Below are 15,772 nucleotides of genomic sequence, written 5' to 3'. Positions count from 1 at the left end.
AAGATAGCAAAAGTGTAACCTACGCTAAACTTAGGAGACCCAGGAGTACAAAAAATGGATATATGACACTTGTGTTCTATTCTGATCAAGTGTCATTTTCTTTCTTTACTAACTATAACATTTTGGTCAAGAAGATTCATAGGTAATGAACTTCATATCTTATCATGTGTGGAGTTGGATAACATTTAGGTAGCACACTGTTAATACTTTTGAAAATCCTGTTCTAAAGGAAAGTCAGGTAGGTAGTAGTAGGTAGACTTAAGAAAGTAAAATGAATTGCCCTAATCCTAGCAGAAATGTTCACAGTCCCATGTTTGCTGGAATGAGGTAAAATGGTCTTGCCTCATGGCAAGTTGGGCCGTGAAGTATAATTCACAGACTCACTTTAATCAGGAACCTCAGCATGCCAGTCATCACCAAACTCACCATCAAATTATTTTTAAACAATGTAGATATTGTATGAAAGTGAAAGTGAAATTGCTCAGTCGTGTCCGACTCTTTGCGACCCATGGACTGTAGCCCACCAAGCTCCTCCATCCATGGGATTCTCCAGGCAAGAATACTGGAGTGGGTTGCCATTTCCTTCTCCAGGAGATATTGTATAGGTAATGCAAATATTTATTTTTAATTTCTCCTTTTCACCTTTAGGAGATGATTTTAAAGTGTAAAATGGTCATAGGGAAATTACTGGGAAAAGGAGAAGTAAAGAGCCTGGATAATTTGTAAACTTGGAGTAATTCCCAAACCTTTATAACTTATATTGACATCTACAAAATACTGTTGCTGAGTGGAATTTCGTTTGCTTTTTTATTCGTCTTAGGAGAAGCTGGATGGTGAACTACAGGAAGAAAAAGAGAAATGTTCTCATGTTTTATTCGAGATCAAATGTCACTGTATTTCTTTACTAACTATAAAATCTGTTGGTTTAACTTTAGGGACACCACAGTCCAAACACTTACTCTTCAGCCTTCTGTTAAAGATGGACTTATTGTATACGAAGACTCACCTTTGGTTAGTAATGCAATTATATGAATATTCTCAACTGTGTTCTTTGAATGATAATTATAGTTCAGCCTTTGAAAGGAAGAAATACCCCATTGATTCCAATATGTTTCAGTCTTAACTAGAAAACACTCATTCATATGTCATTTGGGAGAGTGGATATTTAAATGCAAATTACTGGGAAAATAACATGTTTTCTTATTCTATTCCTCTCTCTAGATAGAGATTTAGGTAATGATAGAAATCCTCTAATGGATATCTTTTCCATTCCAGAACTTTCAAAAAAGAAAAAAGTTTGCTGTTGTTTTCAGATGTGCAGACTTTGAAATTAGATAATGCTTCTGGAATATTTTTAAAAATGATTTTAATGAGTAAAATATTGACCCAACATTTTAGACAGCTGGGAAGATCAGCTGTCCTTAGCTTCTCACATAAGAGCCCCCCTCACCGGTCCCCGCCGCCCCACCAAAAAAAAATCCTGTTCTGCCAGGCATGTCTTTCTGTGTATATAACTGCTCTCCAGCAATGGCACAGAGAAGCCATCCTGAGAACTCTGGTCCAGACCCCAGTGATGGGAGTCTTCAGGACCTCCTGTCTGAGTTCTTCCAGACTGGACTCGAGCTTCTCTGAACAGAGATGTGAAGGCTGGAGTTGGGAGTAGAAGCTACATGTTTTCTCTCTCTTTTTTAAAATTCAGGTTATTTTTACCCTAAAGTTAAAAAGAAAAATTCTTATTCATATTTTTAGAATATGAAATAAGATATTTGTGGTAGAGAGAATCACCTACTTCTCAATTTCTATAAAATTACTTGCCAAAACCATGTGATGAGAAAAGTTTATGATATGTTCCATTTTATGTTATGAGCTATTTCTTACTATTTAAAAAAATAATCTCTGGGTTTACATTGAAGTTCATTGGGTATCTCCTGTCCATTCTTTTAAAATGTTTTAAAGAGTTTTTCCTAGCTTTTTTCATATCCTTTCATAATGTGACCAATCGTCTAATTGACTCAGTCATCCAAGACCTAGAACTCTCTTATTTTTCCTTTCACCTCTTCCCATCTAATTGGTTGCCAAGGCTGTAAAATATACCTCTGAATATTTCTTCAGATAATATAATGTTTTTTATTTCCATTTTTAACCCATGCCCTCTTCCCTAAAATCAGATCCTCACCTCACTTTTTTACCAAGTCGTTATGGTATTCCCCTCTAGTCTATTCTGCATATTTCTGCAAGATTAAAGGCACTGACTTGTAGCTTTAAACTTGTTATCATATCTGAACTCATAAATCTTTAATTCACCCATTTAATGAGACAAAGCACATATTTTTTGGTCTGGCAGGCAACCTTTTATTAGTCGAGACCTGATCTACACTTTCAGATCCTTTTCTGTCTTTTCTTACATTTAACCTCTGCATCAGCCAAGATAGACTGTTCATATTCACTCTTCCCTCAGTAGGGTGCAAATTTCTTGAGTTTGACCATTGAATCTCTCTGTCTTGACTACCCATTTCTCCACTGTACATACTGATCTCTTAAAACTGTGCACTCTTTTAAGGCTACCACAAGTGCAATGTTCTGATATCCAGTACTAATGATCACAATCATTCTCTTTGCCCCCACAGCCCTTTAAATTCTCTATTTAATATGTCAATACTTGATTTAATTCTCCCCTTCCTGAGGGTGTGAAATGTGAACATCACTGACATAGAGCTAATTAGGATGCTTCAAGAAAATAAAGTGATTACTGTAGAGTTAGCAGTTCAGTAACTATGAGAAGCTTTTGGTGGAGATTCATAAATACTGTTTCCAGCTCTGCTACAGAAATTTTTTGTGATTTCATATTTATAGCTTGCAGAACCAGCTATTACAAATCCAAAGCAATGAGTGATGGAATTTTTAGAACGCTTGCTTTCATTTTTTGTTTGTTTGTTTGTTTTGTTTACAACAAATGTTCTGTCTTCAAAGGTTAAAGCAGTAAAATTGGGTCATGTTCTGGTAGTAGATGAGGCAGACAAGGCTCCAACAAATGTCACCTGTATTTTAAAAACTCTGGTAGAAAATGGAGAAATGATTCTGGCAGATGGACGACGCATTGTTGCAAGTGAGTATAAAAAAGCAACTTTTCTTTCAGTGTGCAATTTTAACATCTGTTGTATCAGATCACCCACTTAGCTGGCTGCTAATCTACAAATAACAAGCATAAATTCAGTATAGGTCAAGTTGTCTGTATTGATAATCGCAGATAATCTAGCTTTGTCAGTTTCACTTCCTAATAGCCGGAGAGAGTCTTCTAAAATTTCAATAGTAGCTTTAGGACAAATCAGCTTCGTGCTTTTTCTGCTCTGACAATGCAAACATATAATCCCTTTTATACTTATGTCTCAATTATTTGTGTACAATTTATTTTCTTTCACTATTATGTGGAACTTTTGAAGCTCAACCATGTTTTTGTTACTTATAATGTTAAAATCAATGTTATTATTAGCTCAATATAATTAGAAAAAAATTGCTGGGCATTTAATATCAGTTTTATATATGTGTGTGTGTGTGTACACATATATATTACACACACACACACCATATACACTTGCCTCAGAAAGAAGTTACTCTGCTTTGGAGTACCTACTTCTTTTTATTTTTGCGGTTGTTAGGGAAAATGTAGATAGATCTTCTAGGTCTGTTTAACCCATAGGAAAAAATTGTCTAGTGCAGTGTGAGAACATTTTCTAGTTTTTAATTTTTGTGTCATGAAAAGACTTGAAGATCTGTAACTAGCCACTGAAATATAGTCAATAGCAGGGTAGCCAAACAAATTGAGACTAATGACTGAAATCTTCATTATTCAAAAAGTATGTACAGAAGACTATAAAAATGTACAAGTCCATCGCCACAGAGGTTTCTTCTTGGACATTGTCATTGCAAGGCTGCTGCATCTAAACGTAGGAAACTTAACACTAATAAAAGCATTCTGAGATGGCAGTTTCACAGTGAGTATAGGAAAAAGTGAGAATTTGAGTTAAACAGCCTGGTAACTATCTTTTAGAAAATCAGATTTGAATGCTGCCTGCCCTTTTTAGAGGCATTATAAGGACAGTGAAATAGAAAGCAAGAAAGAACTACTGGAACTAACTTGTGGTTAAACAGAGACAATCTCCAAGCAAAGGAGTCATCATCATAATTTTTAAATTCAAATTTGATTGCAGATGACATTTTAAACACAAGAGCAGCTGAAGCTCTTTTGAACATAGTTTCAAAAAGCATCACTTCCAAGCCTATGTTTTTCATTTTCTTAACTTTTTAAAATTTTCGTGTTTTATTGCCATTTCTATGTTAGTTAACTAATAAAATTTTTCATGTGACCGCATACCTTGTTATTTAACACTACTAAAATAAATGGAGATCAAATGTTAAAATTAATGGTGGTATTAGTACATGAATATATGGCACATTGAAAGGATACTTTTTGTTATCATAAAGAAGTATGAGTGTAGCTTCTTACAGACTCATCTCAATAAAACTCCAAGTACTTTGCATCTGTGAAAAGAAGAGAAGTGAAACACAAAGGAGAAAAGCAAAGATGTACCCATTTGAATGCAGAGTTCCAGAGAACAGCGAGGAGAGATGAGAAAGCCTTCCTCAGTGATCAGTGTAAAGAAATAGAGGAAAACAACAGAATGGGAAAGACTAGAGATCTCTTTTAGAAAATTAGAGATACAAAGGAAACTTTTCATGCAAAGATGGGCTCGATAAAGGACAGAAATGGTATGGACCTAACAGAAGCAGAAGATATTAAGAAGAGGTCGCAACAAAACACAGAAGAACTGTACAGAAAAGATCTTCATGACCCAGATAATCATAATGGAATGATCACTCACCTAGAGCCAAACATCCTGGAATATGAAGTCAGGTGGGCCTTAGGAAGCATCACTACAAACAAAGCTAGTGGAGGTGATGAAATTCCAGTTGAGCTATTTCAGATCCTGAAAGATGATGCTGTGAAAGTGCTGCACTCAATATGCCAGCAAATTTGGAAACCTCAGCAGTGGCACAGTACTGGAAAAGGTCAGTTTTCATTCCAATTCCAAAGAAAGGCAATGTCAAAGAATGGACAAACTACTACACCATTGCACTCCTCTCACATGCTAGTAAAGTAATGCTCAATATTCTCCAAGCCAGGCTTCATCAGTATGTGAACCGTGAACTTGCAGATGTTCAAGCTGGTTTTAGAAAAGGCAGAGGAACCAGAGATCAAATTGCCAACATCTGTTGGATCATTGAAAAACCAAGAGAGTTCCAGAAAAACATCTATTTCTGCTTTATTGACTATGCCAAAGCCTTTGACTGTGTGGATCACAATAAACTGTGGAAAATTCTGAAAAGATGGGAATACCAGACCACCTAACCTGCCTCTTGAGAAATCTGTATGCAGGTCAGGAAGCAACAGTTAGAACTGGACATGGAACAACAGACTGGTTCCAAATCAGGAAAGGAGTACGTCAAGGCTATATATTGTCACCATGCTTATTTAACTTACATGCAGAATACATCATGAGAAACGCTGGGTTGGAAGAAGCACAAGCTGGAATCAAGATTGTCGGGAGAAATATCAATAACCTCAGATATGCAGATGACTCCACCCTTATGGCAGAAAGCGAAGAAGAACTAAAGAGCCTCTTGATGAAAGTAAAAGAGAGTTAAAAAGTTGGCTTAAAGCTCGACATTCAGAAAACGAAGATCATGGCATCCGGTCCCATCACTTCATGGCAAATAGAGAAAAGTGGAAACAGTGACAAACTTTATTTTTTGGGGCTCCAAAATCACTGCTGATGGTGACTGCAGCCATGAAATTAAAAGGAGCTTGTTCCTTGGAAGAAAAGTTATGGCCAACCTAGACAGCATATTGAAAAGCAAAGACATTACTTTGCCATCAAAGGTCCGTCTAGTCAAAGCTATGATTTTCCCAGTAGTCATGTATGGATGTGAGAGTTAGACTATAAAGAAAGCTGAGCACTGAAGAATTGATGCTTTTGAACTGTGGTGTTGGAGAAGACTTGAGAGTCCCATGGACTGCAAGGAGATCCAGCCAGTCCATCCTAAAGGAAATCAGTCCTGAATATTCATTGGAAGGACTGATGTTGAAGCTGAAACTCCAATACTTTGGCTACCTGATGCAAAGAACTGACTCATTTGAAAAGACCCTGATGCTTGGAATGATTGAAGTAGGGAGGAGAAGGGGACGATAGATGATGAGATGGTTGGATGGCATCACTGACTCAGTGGACATGAAGGTGAAGGTGAAGTTGCTCAGTGCTGTCCGACTCTTTGCAACCCCGTGGACTGTAACCTACTAGGCTTATCCATCCATGGGATTCTCCAGGCAAGAATACTGGAGTGGATGTTTGGGTAAACTCCAGGAATTGGAGACGGACAGGGAGGCCTCACATGCTGCGATTCATGGGGTCTCAAAGAGACACAACTGAGCGACTGAACTGAACTGAACTTCACATCTATCATTTTTTAGAGATGAACAGCCTAAAGCCTAAGATTTAAATAAACCCAAATGACAGGTGTTCTGTCTTAAAATAACAATAATAAAGTTTTTGCTACCTTAAACTTTTGTTTGGACTAGTAGTTCAATCTGAATGTACATCAGCCAGTAGTATATAATATTTACTTCCTTTAGTACCTTAAACATTTGCACAAAGACAGCTCCAGTCAACTTGAAATTACATATTTTAAGAAATATAATAGAATCCCTCGAGTGGAAATAAATCAACTTTTCTCTAATGAATTGACTTGATGGTCAAGACTTTCTCCTATGTAGTTAATCCTTTCAGGGTGGGTAATCTAAACAGGACTTACTCCTTAGCTACAGAATAGTAGGCTTTATGCAAAGGGATGCAGTTGCTAATTTGATTAAAAAAAAAAAACTGAAGGATATTTAGATTATCCTGTGTATCCTTTGGCTTATCCATTGTTATAGATTCTTATTTGTATTTTAAATGAATGATAGGATCTCAAGCCAAGTTTAAGCAGCATAAGACAACATTTAGACAAGTTTGCTTTTTAGATGTGCCTTTAATTTACATAAAAATGCAAGTTCCTGTATTCAGTATTCTATTCTAAGCAAACTTTCTCAAAAGATGTTTTTGTTTTCTCCAACTCAGTTATTACAACCAGATTTCTTCGATTTGTTTTATAACCCTATAGTCATAAAACTATATGACGGCTTTTGTGATTTTAAAGTCTATAACGTGATACTCTTAAGAATTATTGAATATCAATAAAGAATAAATTGAAAACATTTTTTTCAGATGCTGCACTAGTCAATGGAAGAGAAAATGTTGTAGTGATTCATCCTGATTTTAGAATGATTGTTCTGGCCAACAGACCTGGATTTCCTTTCCTAGGCAATGATTTCTTCGGTACCTTAGGTAAAAGCAATAATGATAATAATAACCAAAACAATAGCAATAACAGTAATAATGTCATCTTAGTAGCAGTGCTATATTGGCTGTCGCTGAATGCTCCCGACTAAATGCTCCCACATGCTATCGTCATCATCGCAACTATTTTATGAGAGTATTTTTATCCCCATTTTAGAGGAGAAGAATGTCTGATATTTGGAGAGATTATTTTTCTACGGTCACTCAGATAAAAAAGTGTTAGAACTTGGCTTCATATCTAAGACTATAGATAGTCTTAGAGTAGAACACAAATTCAGAAAGGGTTTTTAGTGTTTGCTTTTCATCACATCACCCTAACTGTGGAAGGGTTTGAGGCCAGCTCTGGTGAGACTGATTCACCTTGACTGGAGAGGCCCTGGGATAAACTGAATCATCAGGAACCTTTAAGAAAACTTCTCTTCTCTGTGACAAGTAGCTAATTCTGAATACTGGGCATTCCATATTCAACGTGAAGCAGGCTCAGTCTTCTAGTAGGATTTTTGATCTGGTGACTCCACATCAAGGAATTTATCCAAGGAAATTCCCTGTGCAATAATTTAAGTACAAGGATAGGCAATATAGCATTGTTTATAGTTGCAAAACTAAAAGGAAACAACCCAAATGTATACCGCAATGGGACTGAATGAAGAAGTTCTATTATATCCACTCAGTAGATTACCACGCAGTTGCTTAAAAAAGGTGGAGCATGAGTTTACCGGTGCTGACACCAAAGGACAAAAAGAGTCCTAGAAATGTATTAAGCGGAACAGTAAGAACAGTCTGGTCAGTGGCCTGCCAGGTGAGTTAACAGAAAATAAAAGGCAAGAGGGATGCATTTACACGAATATGCATGACATGCGTAGAATGTCCTCAGGTGAGACTCTCACATCCTCTAACCTCCCTGGCCTTGCTTCTGCCCTGCTCTGTGCTGCTCTCCCATCGCTTACCCTCTTCCAGCTTCCCTGCTCCCCTGCCCCTTCTCTGAACACGCCAGCCATGCTCGCCCTAGGGTCTTTGCAGTAGCTGGACCTGCCATGCTCTTCCACCACACACCTGCATTTGCCTAGTTGTCACCTTCTCAGTGAGGCCGGCCCATCTGGCATCCCCAGCCATCACTATTTCTCAAGCACTATACTGCGCTTTTCTTTCATCCTTGAAACATGCAGTTTCTAACATTTGTAATTATTGTTTATATCCTCCGTACGCCAGAATCTGAACTCCATGAGAACAGGGGTTTGTGTGTTTTTGATCACTGAGGTCTGTAAAGTACATAGGGTATTACTTGGCACATAGAAGGAATTTAATCATTATTCAATGAATGAACAAATAAGGGGTCAATTATAGCTTTATGTTAGTGTTGCATTTGCTTTTCAGTAAAAAAAGGCCAAAGCTGTTTTTCATGTTTGTATTTGAATGAGTTTAGCCTATGAGATGCAAGCTTGAAGTTATCATGGTTGCATTTTATTCAGTTGCTTTCATGAATATATGATAACAATAAAAGAATGATCTGAGTCATTTCTGAGTCCAAGTAAGTTCTAAATATCCTTCCTTTCTAAAATGAACATATTAAATAATGCAAATCTATTTACTCTAACTTCCTTTGGTCCCTGTCCTTTGGATTATAAATCAGAATTATGTGAACTTTTATCTGAGAAGTTTCTCTCTCTCAAGGATAGATTATATTTTTCTAATATATTCTCAGTTGTAGAAATTATCAGTGAAATATTTTTTTTCCAATTCCTTTTCCTTGATTTTTATTTAGATATTATCTCTGCACGTTTACTTTTCTGAAACCAACTTATAAAGTATATTCTAGCAATGTGAACAAGATATAAATTGTTTAGATGATACTAATTTCCCCATTTTTAGTATACATAAAAAGTCATGCATATATGTATGTAATTTCTGAAGATATTTGCCATGTGTTATAGAGTTAAAAATGCAATCTCAGAACCACATGAGTATTTTCCAATTAGTGGAAAAAGACTAAATTATCAAAACTATATATGTTTGTATGTATGCATTTAAAATGGAGTAGGACATGGCAACGCACTCCAATATTCTTGCCTGGAGAATCACATGGACAGAGGATCCTGGCAGTCTATAGTCCATGGGGTCATTAAGAGTCAGACATGACTGAATGATTTTTATATGTATATATATATATATATATATATATATATATATATGCACATTTAAAAATACTAGCAGGACCAATATTATAAAGCAATCATCAATCAATTAAGAATAAATAAATATTAAATACTGACATGAAAAATATGAAAAAATGAATACACTGAACTGTTAACCCTGTGGGGGAAGGAGTGAGATTGGCAGAAGCTCACAGGGACTTCTCTTTCTGTTCTTTGTACTCGAATATCTACCAGTGAGATTATATCCAAGTGTTGTACAATTTTTAACAGAAATAAATCTGTGTAGAATAAACCGCACATCACTCAGGCTCATTTCCTTTTGCGTTAGTCATTTGCTTTTTTCTGTATACCTATTGTTGGACAGGCTTTCTATGCAGTTTTACACATTTAAAAATAGAAGTGCTTTGGTGAGCAACCCATGGCTTTTTCATTGATCATTCCGTATTTGCTATGTCCTTATAAGGGGTTAGTTGCATACTGACTGTGAATCTTTTTTTTTTTTTTTTTCTCTCATAGGTGATATTTTTAGCTGCCATGCAGTGGATAATCCCAAACCCTACTCAGAACTCAGGATGCTCAGGCAGTACGGCCCAAATGTGCCTGAGCCCATCCTTCAGAAGCTTGTTGCTGCCTTTGGAGAGCTAAGGAATTTAGCTGACCAGGGTATTATTAACTACCCTTACTCCACCAGAGAAGTTGTCAACATAGTCAAGCATTTGCAGGTATGGCACCTACCTGTACGTAAAAGTTTAAAAGAAGTCATCAGTCTTGTTTGAGATTTTTGTGTGTGTGTGCCTAACTGGTTAAGGTGATATAGTAGGAAATGTCTGTAATCCAAATGAACATTTGCTGTTTAACCTCTGGATTGACTTTGACAAGGTTCCGTGCCATGGCTATTACCAAGGAGCTAGGAAATTTGGTGGAGGTTTCCTGGGGGGGGGTGTGGGAAGACAGGAGAGTGAGACAGAAGGGAAGCTTTACTGCTATTTGACTTTATACAACAAGCATATATGATCTCCGAGTGAAAATATTTTCATTTTGAAAACAAAAGACTTGAAGATAAAACCTGACTGGAAACTAATAGTATTGATTACATACCTGTAAATACTGCGAGAAGGTTTTGTTGGATAGAGTAAGTGGGCAAGAGAATGAAATTCCTTAAAGCCATCCACGATGCATAGTTCACCTTGGAGGGCTTCCCTAATAGCTCAGTTGGTAAAGAATCTGCCTGCAGTGCAGGAGACCCTGGTTCAATTCCTGGGTTGGGAAGATACACTGGAGAAGGGATAGGCTACCCACTCCAGTACTCTTGGGCTTCCCTTGTGGCTCAGGTGGTAAAGAATCCACCTGCAATGCAGGAGACCTGGGTTCGATCCCTGGGTCAGGAAGATCCACTGGAGAAGGGATAGGCTACCCACTCCAGTGTTCTGGCTGGGAGAATTCCATGGACTGTATAGTCCATGGGATCACAATGAGTCAGGCACGACTGAGCAACTTTCACTTTCACTTTTCACCTTGGTGAAAGAAGACAAAAAGCCTGTGTAGATTCTGCTTTTATAACAAATGATGATTTCCAAGCAAACAGTCATAACCTAATGACTCTTGACCCTTGAAAACCTAGACGGGAAAATAGAAAGCTTTGTTCTGCCTGTAAAACCATGGCAAGTCCAGCTGGGATCCCAGCGCCTAGAGAGAATCAAGACAGAGGCAATGAATGACCCAGAGGACCCCAGCAGTGTGAAGTCGGCTGTCTGTAACCCTCGTTTTCTTTCCCTCTGCGCATCCCTGTGTCTCTGTTCTCTGTACTTTCTGCCTTCTTCTTCCTTCCTTTTCATGTTCCTTTACCTTTTTTTTCATTTACTCTTGGACTTGTGACTTTCCTGAATTTTTCCATATAGGTATTCAACACTCTGCTCTATTTAAGTAGCATTTTTTAATTTGGTCAGTCCAGTTGTTGTTTAGTCTCTAGGTCATGTGTGACTCTTTTGCGACCCCATGGCCTGTAGCCTGCCAGGCTCCTCTGTCCATGTGGATTCTCCAGGCAAGAATACTGGAGTGGGTTGCCATTTCCTCCTCCAGGGGATCTTCCCGATCCAGGATCAAACTTAGGTCTCCCACACTGCAGGCAGATTCTTTACAACTGAGCCACCAGGGAAGCTCAGTACTCATTTTAAAAGCAGGAGATTTCAGAAAGTGGTGAAAGTCACCATACCCCAGGATTTGAGTATCAGTTTAACATTTGAGACAAAGAACTGTTTCCCCTCAAATTCCGAAATTTATTGAAAAAGGAAAATATTAAGTCATCAGGGCAAACATTAAAAGAGAAAAGCATTCCTCCTATCCGTTTATCTGAGAAGGCCAGTAAGAAAAGGTCTAGTGAAGTTTATTTGATCATTATTCTGTCAGTTTGGAAATCTTTATAGCACTTTGTATTTTATCACATGGTAATAAGGGAATTTTTTTTTTTAATACAGAAATTTCCCACTGAAGGTCTCTCCAGTGTGGTTAGGAACGTGTTTGACTTTGATTCCTACAACAACGACATGAGGGAGATTTTGATTAACACTTTGCACAAATACGGAATACCAATTGGAGCAAAACCATCCAATGTGCAGCTGGCGAAGGAGTAAGGCAAATCACTCTTGATAAAGTACTCTTGAGTGTAACTGTTCTGATTCTCAAATGCTGATCATTCTGAGTCTACTGTTATCCTCTACTAAACTGACCTAGTGTGGAAATTACTTTCCCATGAGTAAGCTCTTTAAGTATATGGTGCTATTTGCTGGCTGGATTTCAGTTAAATAGCATTATTTATAGGTCTGTAAATTGAGAAATTCAGTTATTCCAAATGTCCCATGAGTAGATGTAATGTAATCAAATAAAGGGAAATATTTGTTTCTTTAACAGTCTCTGTCCTTTTATTGAATTCCTATGATTCTCATTTTCCCCTAACCTAGTACAGAGTCATTGTACAGACATGCAAACTGCATGAAGAGATAATATGTATTTAGTTAAGATGGTCTTATTTCTCTCACCATGTATTTTTCTGTTATAGTTTTCTAAATTTATAATCATATTAACTTGAAATTTGGGGATTATTTATTTTAGCCTGACAGATGAAAGAGGCAGGGAAAATAAGTGGGTTTTGTTTCATGTGGGCTACTTGCCTGCTTTTTATTTTGTAATTATAGGCTATATACTTAACAAAGAATCTTAACAAATATGATATTGTTGACCAGAAAGATAATTGACAGTATTTATTAGTAGGATAATTAAGTCAGTGCAAATTCACGAGAAAACAGTTTTAAATATGCATAACTTATTGATAATGCATCTAATGATGTCTTTGTCTGTAGGGAAATCCATTATCATAAATTCCCAAGGGACAAAAATTGCTTTTTATTTAACTTCGGTCTCATATAGGAGGAACTCTCTGCCTTCCTTAGGAAAAGACTGTTGTATATTAATGATTAGTCCAGCTACATATATTTATTCTAAGTGCTTACATCATCAGTATTTATTCTTTGAAGTTATTATAAAACTTGTTAGAATATATGCTAATAAAAATAAATTGTTAAGGCTTTAACAATTTCTTCAAAGATTTCTTAAAAAGAAACAAATATTTCCCTTTAGTGGTAAAAGAGCTAGATGGAATTATGTTAGAAATTTATCAGTGAATTGGTTTATATTATTAATAAGTAAACTTTCTTTTTGATAAGAATGATTTGATGTCATTGCTAATATATACACTTTTCTGTAGAATACTGTTTTACTGATTGATTAGGAATATTTATGGGCATTTAGAAACTAGTTTGGTGATTTAATGGGTTAACTTATCTCCTACATTAGAGAGTTCAAGAAATATATTTAATGTGCAAACTTCTGTTAGTACTCATGTTTTTTTGCATCCTTTTTATAAATTATATCTTGAGTTTCAGTAGGAAATAAGATGATTTTTAATTTGTTTTACCATTAACAAACTTATATACAGTTTTAGCTTCATGGAAACCAGGCTTGTGATTTTAAAATAACTTTTTTCCTACTCTGTACCACTTGAAACAAAATTTAAAATGTGTATTAGTTGGTAAGATCAATCAAAAGAAAAACTATTGGCTATTTAATTTTCTAAGGAAGACAGATACAGTGATTTAACTTACGCATTACTGTTTCCAGTTCTGTACTGAAAAATTCTTGCCATGGCTTGCTCATTGTTGCCATGGCGAGTTAATTCCAACTCTTTTTTAAAATACTTACTTATGAGTGGAAGCAAAAGTGCATTGAGCCTGGAAACAAGATGGTCATGCCTGAGACCAGCATGGAAAGAACTAGTTGTCCACCCACTGCATGTAGCTAAAAATAGACTTATAGCAGATGTGGGGGAAGTGTGAATTTTCCTTTGGAGTGGAGATAATAGCGGACTACGATTTGCACATTTAGAGCACGTTTTCATCACCTGTAAATTGCAATGACTTGAGCAGCTCAAAGGTAGTGATGCTATTTTATTAGTGAAATCCACAGGTTCCATACCTTTTATTTCTATCATATTACCAGTCTTGTACTTTGAGAGGGTAGCATGGGAGGGTGAACAAAGCAATATCCTAGGAATTCAGCAGTTAATGACATGTTCAACATGCATGTCTGGGTTAAACATGAAGAAACAGATTTTACCCTGTTTGTAAAATGAGAGCATTTTACTGTAGCATAACCATATAACTTATCACCTAATCAAGATGCTTTTTAGAATGAAAGGGCACTGTTAATAATAAGTCTGTAAAAAGAGATGTGGAATAAGACTGTTCTAGTGAGACCATAGTATATTTTCATCTTTAGAAGGTTAATAAGGTTTCTTCTTATTCTAACACCCTTTGCATTTTAATATAATCTTAATTTTCTTTCATCTGCAAAAATAAAAATAAATTAAAAAGAATACTTAAACTTTCTATTTCTCTCCTCAACTACCACACTGATAATAGTAATCACAGACCTCTGAAAATTCAAAGTTGTCCCTATGCAGCCTTATGATTTGCTTTGACTTTTCTAGACCTTTGGCTAAACTTTATACTTCACTGATTGATGTTGGTTGCTGCTCTTGTTTAGTCACTAAGTTATGTCCAACTCTTGGAACCCCATGGACTGTAGCCTGCCAGGCTCCTCTGTCCATGGGGTTTTCCAGGCAAGAATATTAGAGGGGGTTGCCTTTTCCTTCACGAAAGGATCTTCCTGGACCAGGGATTAAACCTGTGTCTTCTGCATCAGCAGGCAGGTTCTTTACCACTGAGCCATCAGGGAAGCCCATACTTCTCTAGACCTTTTGCTAAATCAGTTCTTTGAGGCTGCTCTTGTTCATCTCTGGAGATCCAGTGTTAGTGAAGAAGATTCACATTGGGTTTCTGCCCTAAGGAAGAAGGACCAAATGTTTTAATTGCTATTAATATCCTTTTGCCCTGAATGAAAAATTATTGCTACAGCCTGTTAATTTTCTTTTTCTCTAATTCAGTCTTTATTCAATAGGGGAAAAAATTGCATTGAACCCAGAATAAGATGGTTACATTCACACACAAGATAGGGATGGAAAAATAACTGTCCATGAGTATAAGTGTATAAGTAAAAAGAGATGTAAGACAGATGTTGTAGAAGAGGGAAGCTTTCCCCGTGGGGCAGAGGTGATGCTGGTCCACTGTTTATACTGTTTAAACAGTCTTCTGCAGCTACCTTCCTCCTCAGCTGAAATCAGAATATACTGTGGCTGTTTGGTGATGCTCTTCAGTGAAATTCCTGAGACCTTGTCATTTTCATTCTCCTAAAGAGTGCAGTGAGATGGTACCTGTCTCATTCATAGGTCTCTGTACAGTTTTTTTTTTCTTTTTTTTCATTGGAATATAATTCCTTTACAATGTTGTGATACTATTCTGAACGTTTTTAAAAGGCCTAGTGTGGTATTAGGAGATGAATATGATTTATCTTATTCACTAAACATGTGCTAGACCTGGTACTTGGTAGGCTGTCATACTGGGTAATTATTTTACCTTGCTTGATTAAGCCATAATGCAGCTCTTTTTTCCAATCTAAACACATTCCACATCTCAGTATTGGGATCAGAATTGGCTACCTAGGTCCCTGTGTTGCATTTGACCCTTTATACTAGTACTTCTTGAAGTTTTTCTGTTG

The 15,772-nt window shown here is 36.7% G+C and overlaps 1 protein-coding gene across 4 annotated transcripts in view; it reads left to right on the top strand.

The window, feature by feature from the left end:
• The window catches only part of VWA8 (von Willebrand factor A domain containing 8), a 383,005-nt gene that overhangs the window by 182,662 nt on the left and 184,571 nt on the right, over positions 1-15,772 (top strand). For all 4 annotated transcript variants that reach the window (XM_015098045.3, XM_042254643.2, XM_060394273.1 and 1 more), the window contains exons 22-26: positions 936-1,011; positions 2,971-3,106; positions 7,320-7,439; positions 10,121-10,326; positions 12,079-12,230. In XM_015098045.3, the coding sequence (XP_014953531.3) occupies positions 936-1,011; positions 2,971-3,106; positions 7,320-7,439; positions 10,121-10,326; positions 12,079-12,230 (690 nt within the window). The remainder of the gene's footprint in view (positions 1-935; positions 1,012-2,970; positions 3,107-7,319; positions 7,440-10,120; positions 10,327-12,078; positions 12,231-15,772) is intronic.

This window comes from Ovis aries, chromosome 10 (genome assembly GCF_016772045.2).
Source record: "Ovis aries strain OAR_USU_Benz2616 breed Rambouillet chromosome 10, ARS-UI_Ramb_v3.0, whole genome shotgun sequence".
Classification (NCBI taxonomy): domain Eukaryota; kingdom Metazoa; phylum Chordata; class Mammalia; order Artiodactyla; family Bovidae; genus Ovis; species Ovis aries.
The sequence above is the reverse complement of the archived record's forward strand: the minus strand, read 5'-3'. Positions and strand labels throughout refer to the sequence as shown.